Genomic DNA, 12,014 nt, shown 5'->3' with positions numbered 1-12,014 from the left:
TGATTTCTAGTCTCAGCCTCAGTACCACAAAGAAAACATTTGTCATTCTCAATGTTTAATCCCATCCGTAGTAGCCTTACCCGAGTAGGGAGCCTATCTAAGATAGCCATCCACAGGATTATGCTATGCTTTAGGATACGCTCAGGGAACCAAACCAGATAGTGCCAAAAGACCCTTGGAGCCGTGATGCGCATGTCCTCCTAAATTTGTCTCGTGCTAAGTTCTCTGACCGGACCAACAATTAAGTGAGAAACATCAGGCCTCATTTTCAATATATACTTGAAACTCCAGCCGACATTTGTAGGGGTACTCATCTTCCAGAACTCAGAATTTTTAATCACATAAGATTAGATCCAAGCCACCAATAGAGATTATTCCTTTGCCAGTAAGTTTCTGATCAATTGCACAATGCAAGCTTTGTTCCAGCCACCTATGTCTTTTACACCGAGACCTCCTTCAGACTTCAGCAAACAAATTTGCCTCCAACTAACTCAAGCACCTTAGCAGGTAAGTCATCCCCCTTCCAAAAGAACCGATAACATAACTGCTCAATTTTCTTGATTACCGCTAGTGGTAGCATAATCTGTCTACACCAGTAATTTGCTATGCTGAATAAAACAACACGAACCAATTGTAATCTACCAGCGAAGCTCAGTTGCCTATTAACCCATAAATTCAGCTTAGTCTGTATTTTATCAATAAGGCATTGACAATCTTTCTCTGCAAGCTTTTTAGTCACCAAAGGAATTCCCAAGTATCTCACAGGAAGTTTCCCTATCTTAAATCCTTTAATCCATCTTATATCAATACACTGCTCAACATAAATCCCAACTACATATATCTCACATTTACTGGCATTTAATTTCAAACCTGACATAGTGTAAAATACATCTAAAACAGATTGAACACCAATAATAGAGTCAATAGAGCCTTTGCATAATATAAGCAGATCATCAGCAAAACAGAGAGGTGATTAGCCCAATCCTTCTACACTAGCCCAATCATTCCACAGTTGGGATGAAAATTAAAAATTCCCTTCAAAGCTGCCACATTCAATAGACTGGACAAAACATTCATAGCAAGGACAAAAAGATAAGGTGAAAGGGTATCACCTTGCCTTACACCTCGAGCACCTCTAAAATAACCAACTAAGCTACCATTAAACACAACAGAGTAGCTAGGCTTTGTAAAACATGCCCAAATCCAGTCAATAAACTTATCAGGCAGGCCTAAAGCATACAGAACAATTGCAATAAACTCCCAATTTAAAGAGTCAAATGCTTTTTGTAAGTCAATTTCAGAGCACACCTTGAGGAGATGTTCTTCCTATTGTAACCCCTACCAAGCTCTTGAGCAAGGAGCGTGTTATCTGCAATGCTCCTCCCCTTTACAAAAGCAGTCTGGTTCTTAGAAATCATACTAGGGAAAACAAAAGACAAATGCTTTACTAGAATTCTTGTAATTGTCTTATAAATCACAGTGAAACAATATATAAGTCTAAAATCTTTGACCATATTAGGATTAAGCATATTTGGCACAAGGACTATAGCCGTTGCATTAAAAGAAGTGAGAATAAAAGATTTGTCAAAACAATACCTTATGGCAGCTTTGAAATCCTCACCAACAATCGGCCAAGCTTTCTTGAAAAAGTAAGGATTATAGCCATCAAGTCCAGGGGATTTGTCATTTCCTTGCCCCCATATGGTTCCTTTATTTCTACATCAGACACTTCCATACATAAACCATCAGCAGTACCCATAGGTAGAGAATAATCAAGAATGTCTTTGATTATTTTGACTTTACTGTCCTTGACATTCGAGTCAATCACCCCGAATTGATTTTGGAAAAATTTGATAACCTCGTTGGACATGTCTTCAAAAGTGTCAAGCCTAGCTCTAGCTTGGTCATAAAGGACCCTAATTGTGCTGCTCTTCCTCCTGCTAGCCACCATAGAATGGAAGAATTAAGTCCCTTGATCACCTTCTTTAATCCAATTGACTTTAGCTTTCTGCTTGTAGAAAAGCAATTCAGCCTCCTCAAGAATTTTCAATTCCCTTTCAACTTCCAACTTAGTATTTATGTTGTTTCCAGCAGAATCAGAATTTAAATTTGCAAGTTGAATATTTATCAATTCCTATATCTTTTGCTTTACCTGACTCGAAATGTCATTAAAACGAGCCCGGTTGAGCTCTTTGAGGAAGCATTTCAATCTTTTAAGCTTTTAAAAAAGTACCTGAGTTGGATTTCCTACAATCGGGGTCGACCAAGACTTCTCGACAATAGACAAAAATTCAGGATGCATCGCCCAAAAGTTGAAAAACTTGAATGGTTTATATCTAGCTATAGGGGCTTCTTTGTGTAGCCAAACCAAAGTTGGACAATGATCCGAATCACCAGGAGCTTGGAATTCAACATATAATTCAGGAAACGTTTCTATCCAATTCGAGTTCACAAGCACACGGTCTAATTTACGAGTCAAGTTAGTATCTTGCTGTTTGTTCGACCGTGAACAGAGTACCAGAAAAAGGATGATAAAAAATTCTCTATTCCTCCACACAGTTTTGAAAATCAGAAATATCAGCAATAGTTGCACTAACATAAACCGAGCTTTCCTCAGCACTTAAGATTAAATTGAGGTCACATCCTATCAACCAAGGCATATTACCCACTGTACATCCCAATGAATTCAATTGATTCCACAGTTGCCTACGAGTGCTACCATCATTTGAATCGTAGACCGCAGTTATGCAAAAGTTCTTTCCCCCAAATGCACCTTTAATAAAAACACTTTGATAGAAAACAGAACAAATAGCACAACTCAAACTTTTATGCCAAAGCACCCAAATACGGCCATTAACAACATGATATAGTTACAACAATATTCCCAATCACCAAACCTTTGATTCAGAATATCCATAGAATTACTTTCCTTAACTCTTGTTTCAAGCAGTCATAAAACACTTATTTGGCAACTAACAACCCATCACAACATTTTTCTTTGCTTAAGAGGATTATTAAATCCTCTTATATTCCAAAAACATACTAACATGGGACAATGGAGGAGGAAGAAGCACCACCTCTGTCCTCCAATTTCTTAACTTTTTCAACATGCTCCTTTTTTAACTTTAAATCTTGAACAATTTTTGCCACTCCAAAATAAGCAACTCTCTGCTTTCTACCAAAGTCCTCAATAGGCAACAAACTTTCAGGATCAATAGAGTTAAGAATCTCAAATTTGTTCCTAGATCCTCCCATAGTAGCTTTACCACCCTCTTTAGTTGGTCTGCGTCTTCCTTTCTTAATAGGAGGATTACTTCCATGTTAGTTTAATGTGACAGCTCCCTCATGAACAGTCTGAATAAATATTATTTTATAATCACTTTAATTTAATAAAAAAATAGATTACAAATTAAAAATAAAAAATAATCTCGCAAACAATAATATTTTTACAAATATTAAACTTTTAATCAATATTTAAAAAAATAAAACGATAAAGGTAAAAAATTTTAATTTCTTCAAAGATTTAATGAAATGTTATTTTTATAAATAGTTTTTGAATGATATTATATTATTAAATAATTTAGAATGATATATTTAAGTAATAAAACCTCGGTGAAACAAACACCGTCCCCAATCTCTTTAGTGCGAATATACGGATGGTATTAGTAGGACCATCTCTCCCCATGGGCCTTGAAAATGCCTTTCGGTTGAATAACAAGAAAGGCTAGTTTCACAGTATTATTCCTTTTGCTTCCTTTTTTTTTTCCTCTTTCAAAAATAATTAATTCTTTGCTTTGTTAAAAGATAATAATTTGTTATAAAAGTCTGGTTGAAGAGATGATTGTTATTTTCTAGAAGTTTTGAGTTCGAGCATCAACGACTGTAAGACATTTAAACATTTATTGTCAAATGATTAAAAATATTTAACATAGATATTATCCCATGTAATCATCTTAAATTAATAAAAAAAAGTTTGTAAAGTCATTGCATTTGATTATATGATCAAAGAAAATAATAGATTTTTTAATTAAAAAAAGTGGAATGTGAAAGTAGAAGTTAGATCCATTTGACGATACGATCAACTGTGGTTTGTAAAAAGAACCAGAAAGGAGATTAATATAAGCAAACAAATAGAAAAGACAAAAGTTTAATGCAAGTCCAAATTATCCGTATAGATTTTGGTGAAAGCATCGTAATATTCAAATAATAACTGATTCTTAAATCAACTATAGAGGTTATGGTCCAAGAGATAGATCATTTCGTATTTTCTGTTATTTCGTCAGAGAATTTATGCTCAAGAGAATTCTATCTTCTTAGAAGATCACAACTAAGACAATATTCAAGATCTCAACCTTCTAGATAATAACCAACAATAGATTCAGGTACGCTTCCGCAAATCTAGTTTATTTTATTTTTGATAGCCGTGTTCATATTTATTATGATTTGGTTCTAACAAGTGATATCATCGCCTCATCATGTTGAATCATTAAAAACACGTTGATTTTCTATAAATTTTTTCCGATTAATTCAGTATTTAAGATGATTGGTTATATGTTTTATATATTATTTATTTATTCGAGCATCTGAGTTAAGGAATCACATGATTTTGTAAATTTATGTTCGGTAATTGAGGGTTTAATATCATTGACTGAATGGTAATATGGAATTTCCAATTATGGGATTTACGGTTAGAGCTTACCATTTTCTACTGTTATGGAATTAAATTATATATTTGTTTAATTAAGAATTAGCATGGCTATTATTTTATGGTTTTACGTTTCGAGGAATTGAAATTCTCGAATACCATTAATGACTTTGCTAGTAAGTGTTGGTATAATGTTTTCATAAGATTGTACAATTGATCAGAGTTTGAGTCATATTAATTTTCATGGGATTGAAAATTAATATTAATTTTGTTCCATATATATTTTGTAGTTATTTTCTTATGTTTTTCTCAAGAGAGAATTCATGTTTTCGGTGGGTGTTTATATCTGTATTAAAACATTTACTTTTCCTTTATTGATATTCATTAAACATGGAGGGTTTCTTAAGGTTATGGTAGAAGCCATTGTTTTTTGCACTATGAACGACACTATGAACCTATTAACTTAGGTTAATTATGGATTGCATGATTAAGACATTTTTGTTACAGTTATGTACCGTTTATTTTTATTTTTAGTTCAATTTAGTAAATCCATGATTAAGAAAGTCTTGAAAAATAGTCAAAAATTAAGGTTTTTAGTTTTGATGGCATCATTTAAACAACCTTATTATGAGTTACTTCGGAAATCATGATGTGATTAGAAAATTCAGATTTTATTTTTTGATTGTTAAGGATTATAGAATATATATTTGGCATTAATATATTCGATTCAGTTTGATTAAAGATTAATCCACTGGTATGTACTTTGAAATTGATTTTTAGTTAAATATTGATTATTTTGAATTCGATTTGCCTTTGGTAATTTATAAAGTTATGAATTAAATGAATGTTTAAGAAAATTTTCCAAAAACAATCAAAATTTAAGTTTTCGGTTTTTTTATAACACCATTTAGGAAACCATATTTTGGGTTATTTTGGATATTGTAGTTCAATCAGAAATTTCAATTTTAACCTTTGGTTGATTTAGAAATATTAAATTTGAATACTGATATTTATTTTAAGAGGACTTAATTAATGAATTAAGTCTTTAAATAGACCTTTATTGTGAAAAATATTTTAGTTTTAAAATATGAAGGTTATGTATATGTAACTTAGGATATGTCAGTATTGATCGGCCCAAAGGAAGATTAATAGTTTATAAAGTATTTTGAATTCGGTTATGCATATGTAACTTAGGATATGTTAGTAAGATCGGCTTAGAGGAAGATTAATAGTTTATTAAGTCTTTAAAGAGATCTCTATTGTGGAAAATATTTTAGTTTTAAAATATGAAGGTTATGTATATGTAACTTAGGATATGTTAGTATTGATCGGCCCAAAGGATATGTAACTTAGGATATTTTAGTTTTAAAATATTGATTATTTTGAATTCGGTTTGCCTTTGGTAATTTATAAAGTTATGAATTAAATGAATGTTTAAGAAAATTTTCCAGAAACAATCAAAACTTGAATTTTCGATTTTTTATAGCACCATTTAGGAAACCATATTTTGGGTTATTTTGGATATTGTAGTTCAATCAGAAATTTCAATTTTAACCTTTGGTTGATTTAGAAATATTAAATTTGAATACTGATATTTATTTTAAGAGGACTTAATTAATGCATTAAGTCTTTAAATAGACCTTTATTGTGGAAAATATTTTAGTTTTAAAATATGAAGGTTATGTATATGTAACTTAGGATATGTCAGTATTGATCGGCCCAAAGGAAGATTAATAGTTTATAAAGTATTTTAAATTCGGTTATGCATATGTACTTAGATAGTAAGATCGGCTTAGAGGAAGATTAATAGTTTATTAAGTCTTTAAAGAGATCTCTATTGTGGAAAATATTTTAGTTTTAATATAAGAAGGTTATGTATATGTAACTTAGGATATGTTAGTATTGATCGGCCCAAAGGATATGTAACTTAGGATATTTTAGTTTTAAAATATTGATTATTTTGAATTCGGTTTGCCTTTGGTAATTTATAAAGTTATGAATTAAATGAATGTTTAAGAAATTTTTCCAGAAACAATCAAAACTTGAATTTTCGATTTTTTATAGCACCATTTAGGAACATATTTTGGGTTATTTTGGATACTGTAGTGCAATAAAAAATTTCAATTTTAAACTTTGATTGATATAGAAATATTAAATTTGAGTACTGATATTTATTTTAAGAGGACTTAATTAATGCATTAAGTCTTTAAAGAGTCCTCTATTGTGGAAAATATTTTAGTTTTAAAATATGAAGGTTATGCATATGTAACTTAGGATATGTTCGTATTGATCGGCCCAAAGGAAGATTAATAGTTGACATAATCGCATGTACAACTTTGGTAATAAACATGTGATAATTATTCGGTTTGATGTGTGAGTAATAAATATGTCCAAAGGAAGATATTTTGCTTGACATGTTCTTATTATCAGTGTTTAATTATCACATCAGATGTCACTTAAGGTGAATATTTTATCTATAAATGAAATATTAATGGAATATTTGATATCTTGAGATGAGGTTTAAGGTTATTCAAATTTAATATTATTTTTGGTTATCTTTTACTTAAAAGATAAAATTAAGAGAAATTGATTGGTTGATAATATTTATATGGTTAAAATTATATTGTTAATGTAATATATATATATATATATATTCAATTCGGTTTAATCAAAATTTAAGTTTTGATTTTTGGTTATTAGAATATATATTGAGACAAATCAATTCATATTTTGGCTAGGTCTAATATTTTGGTAGATTAGTTGAAACAAAATGTCGTCAAAGTGACCTCTTTTGTGTATGCTGATTTGTTAAAAATATCAAGATGATTTTTCATTTCTTGTAATTCATGTGTTTATTAATTGACCCAAAAGAAAGTTAATATTTGACCAGATTTCAAGCGACACCTGTGGTAATAATATGTGACAATTACAAGGTATTTTATGTGAGCATTACACTAGTCCAAAGATTAGTCTTGTTCGACATAGCGTATTGTCAATGTTTGATTACTACAACAAGAGTACCTTTTACTATTAATATTATTATCCAAAGACTTGATATTGAAGTAGTGTTTGGTACCTTGTGATGAGAATTAACCATTATTTTGAATTTATTTGTTTATTTAAGAATATTAATGTGAGCTTCAATTTTATTTATGTTTTATTATTGCTATCACAATATCTGCTATTATACTTGCTATGCTCATGCTTAGAAAAACGAATCTCAAGGAATGAAAAGATACACTTACATAAGGTTTTGATTGTATGAACATAGACTTTGCACTAAGGAAAGAACAATTTGCACCTCTCATGGGGGATTTCATCCTTAATTGGTATAACGGTTTTTTAGAGGTGAAATTTGTTCAAATTGCATGAGTTTAGTGGTCATGAAGCAAAAATATTTTTTTGAAGCCTTTAGGGGCACACAATCTGAAAAGATTACTTAGGTCAATGATTTTCTTGACGAAATTGAGAAATGTTTTCCTAAAAATAATAAGGTTTAAATGACATCATTTTTTACTTATTTGATGTCCATAAAATATAAGAGTCAAGGAAATATGGGGAGTACATTATGGATATGTTTCATATTGCTTCAAGATTTAAGGACCTAAGACTGAGTTTTTCTGAAGAAATATTTGTTCTTCTGATTTCAGTATCACTGCATATAAAGTTTAATTGACTGAAAGGGAGAAATGAACTCTAAATGAGCTCATTTTTTCATTGTGTTCAAGAGGAAGAAATGTTGAAGTATAATAAGTTTAAAAGTATTCATTTGAAAAGTGCATATAAAGATAAGGGCCAAAATGAAATCAGAATGTAGTTGTTAAGGGTCCAACTCAAAAGAGACAACAATATGTTATAAAAGGTTGTTTTTTAAGATAAGTTAGAACATATGAGGAGAAATTAAATTCTAAAACAATAAGCAACTACTTTGGTTATTCTGAGCGATCCAAGGGTTATAAATTTTATGATCTCATAATTAGGAATATTTTTAAGATGAGATCTATAACATTATTTCTGAGGATGTTGAGTTTGGAGGGAAAATAAGGTTTATAGATTTTCTTTTGAGGGGTAATTGAATTATAACTAAATTTTCATTACATTTTTTTGATGATATCCATGTGTTCATACATGTCACTAATCAAGAAGTGAATCTAGAACCTCAATAAGATAATAATGAACTACTCTCCATTTAAGATTAGAAATTGTTACAAAAGAACAAACTCAACAACCGTAAAGAACAAGTGTCATTTTGAAAATTTACGGGGATGGGAGAAATATTATTTTAGATTATTATTTTTCTACAAGAAATAAGGATGATGATGGAATGATGAAAGATTATATAATCTACTTTTGTAATGTCATAAAAGTTATGACTCTCAAAAGTGGATTAATGTAATGTAAGAAGAGTATAAGGTTTATACAAGATTATAAATTTTAAGAACTTGTCCCATTACCTGAAGGTGCAAAGATGATTGGTCGTAAATGGATATTTAAACCAAGATGGATGCAAAAGGTGATGTTGACAGGTATAAGACATATCTTGTATCTAAAGGATATACTCAGAAAGAATGTATTAATTTTGTAGAGACTTTCTTTTTGGTTTCATTGAATGACTCTTTCAGGATAATCATGATACTTGTTTCATATATTTGGTCTTGAGTTACATAAGTTGGATTTCAAAATTACGTTTATCAATGGTAATATTAATGGGATGATTTATACGGTACAATTAGAAAATTGTGTCTAACGATACAAAATTAATGATATGCAATTTAAGGAAATCCATTTATGAGTGCAAGTATGACTCCCGTTAATTGTATAACAAATTTCAACAAGTGATTATCTCGTTTGGTATGAGATAAATTTGGTTGACTATTGTATAAACTACAAGTTCTGTGGGATTAAATCAAGTGATACCCTTTATTGCTAAAGGAAACACATTTAGTATTGATTGATGCCCTAAGAATGGTTTTTGAAACTAAGGAAATGCAAAAAGGTTCATTATACTTCATAAATAAATGAAGAGTTTAATGTATACTTAGATTTGTACGCATTCAGTCGTAGCGTATGATTTTGGAATATTAAGTAGATATTTAAGCAATTTAGGTATGAATCATTGGATAACATCCAAATTGATTCATTCAATATGTTTAAGAACAAAAATATTACATGCTCACATATCGGAGGTCTAGTAAGTAACAGATCATCATGTTTATGGACTCCGACTTATTTGAATATGGATGCAAAATTTTGTCACATGAACTACTAATTATGGATTGATAAAAAAGACCACTTGAGTTATTTTGTGACAATAAAGTTGAAATCCTTTATTCAGTATACAACAGAAACACCTTAAAGTCTAAGGACATATATATTGTGTTTCTGATTGTTAAAGAAAATACAGAGTGGTTATGTGTTTATAGAGCATATCGATACAAACTCATTATTGCACGCTTATTAAGGAACTGTCACCCTAGGTATTTTATGAACACACTACTCATGTAGGTGTAATATCATTTAAGGATATTCAATTTTAGTGGGAGTTTGTAATTTAAATGCTCGTTGGTTATAAACAAAATTTTAGTTACTTCAGTTTCAGGATATTTTTTAAGGTTATTTTCTGTAGAAAAAAGTTTGTCTTGGTTTATCCACACTCTGGTTTTGGTAAAATTTGATCTCACTAAAGAGGACTAGTTAGAAATAAACATGTACGATTTACATTACATGTAATTTCCATGCTACGCTCCATGATTGATCTATGTCATTTGACTATGTTTGTATACGTGACCCTTGATGGGTGTGGTCATGATTGATATGGAAAAGGACACTTTGATCCTATATAGACATAGTTGATGGATGAGATTGTTATAAAATACCTATTTCATGATAATAATTTTGAGCTCATAAGGTTATACATTTATCAGGAAACATATGTTGCCCAAATGGGAGATTGTTGGATTCAAATCCATAATTACGGGCACATATTTTTAATGTATATTGTTATCATAAAATATGACATAAAGTAAGTGTTGAACTATATTTTGATATAACAATTTATGACAAAATGTTTTTGGACTTGAATTGAATTTATTCAAGTTTTCAAAGTTTTAAAAAATAATTCAAAGTCCATTAAACTTGGAATTGAGCACAAAATGTTTTTATGGACAAGCAATACCGATACTGTTCTTACAGTGTCGATACCTCATGAGCAATACCGATAATGTTCATATTGTAATATCCCAAAAGTCAGGTCAGTGACTAAAATGCAAATTTTGAAAACTTGGTGCTCAATTTTGAAATAAGTTAAAAGTTCAGGAACTTAATTAAAAATATTTTGTGAAGGATGGTTTAGTAAAGATTGAAAGAAACAAGGGTAAAATGGTTTTAATAAGAAATATTTTTTTATCTTTCTTTTGTAGGTTATATAAACATGGGAAATGAGGGAAAAGTTTCCAGAGAACTCTCATTTCTTCTTCTTCTCTTCACCGTGAAGCCATAGGCAAATGTGAGTTGGTTTCCTTTTGGTTAATTCTTAAGAGTCAAGCATGGTTTTGATTAATGAAGCTTTAGGAAAGATGATGGAAGGAAAAATAGGCTTAGAAACTCAGAGTTTTGAGTTATGAATGATTTTAGATATGGAGTGTCTAAGTGAAAATTTGAATTAGAGAGTTTAAATGAATTTGGAGGTTGAATTTGACTTGTCATTTATGAGAATAAGAAGTTATAAGAGTTAGAATTAAATTTGGATAACGTGGAAAATTTGGTAAGATTCTTGGTTTTAAGAATTTGAATGATATATGGTAGATAATAAGGTGTGAGAATGATAGAAGTTAGTTAAAATGGTTGTAGTTAAATTTGGTGGTATGAAATGAGCTTTGTATGAGAATAAGTAGTGAAGAGTTGATGAATTTTCGGGTGAAAAAGCCTGTTTTGAGCAGAGGATATCGGTACCCTATGAATGTGTACCGATACCCCCCTTAACGAAAAATCACAGAATGCCATGAGGGTATCGATACCCTACTTAAAGGAAAAAGTGAATTTTTGGTTCGTTAAATTAGCTTAAGTTATTAACATCAAGTTATAAGGTTTAGGATTCTGATAATTGTCTCGAAAATTGTATTTATGTAGATATTGAGTCTAAACAAGTTCCGGAACATTGGGCAAGTACGATCGATCGAGGAAAGATAAGAATCAATATGGACTAGTGAGGCCAGGTGAGTGCATCTTATTTTAATATAGGATTATGTGGAAATTGGACTTGCGATAAGTCTAATTCCTATAGTTGTAGTGCATTAAGTCATGAATATAGGTATGTGAATTTCCTGATTTGTATGTATTCATGATTATATGTATTGATATGTTTTTGTAT

General features: G+C 30.4%; 1 protein-coding gene across 1 annotated transcript; it reads right to left on the bottom strand.

Moving 5' to 3' along the window:
- Positions 1-463: 463 nt before the first annotated feature.
- LOC120184579 lies at positions 464-3,255 on the bottom strand. The gene is made up of 9 exons (XM_039189004.1): positions 3,048-3,255; positions 2,598-2,773; positions 2,234-2,491; positions 1,981-2,068; positions 1,859-1,937; positions 1,597-1,716; positions 1,343-1,419; positions 1,113-1,229; positions 464-930 (listed from the first exon to the last, which is right to left on the bottom strand). The coding sequence occupies exons 1-9, from the start codon at positions 3,253-3,255 to the stop codon at positions 464-466; spliced, it is 1,590 nt and encodes a 529-aa protein (XP_039044935.1).
- Positions 3,256-12,014: the final 8,759 nt, after the last annotated feature.

The sequence above is a fragment of the Hibiscus syriacus genome, unplaced genomic scaffold, assembly GCF_006381635.1.
Source record: "Hibiscus syriacus cultivar Baekdansim isolate YM2019G1 unplaced genomic scaffold, ASM638163v2 tig00112925_pilon, whole genome shotgun sequence".
In the NCBI taxonomy this organism is placed as follows: domain Eukaryota; kingdom Viridiplantae; phylum Streptophyta; class Magnoliopsida; order Malvales; family Malvaceae; genus Hibiscus; species Hibiscus syriacus.
The sequence above is the reverse complement of the archived record's forward strand: the minus strand, read 5'-3'. Positions and strand labels throughout refer to the sequence as shown.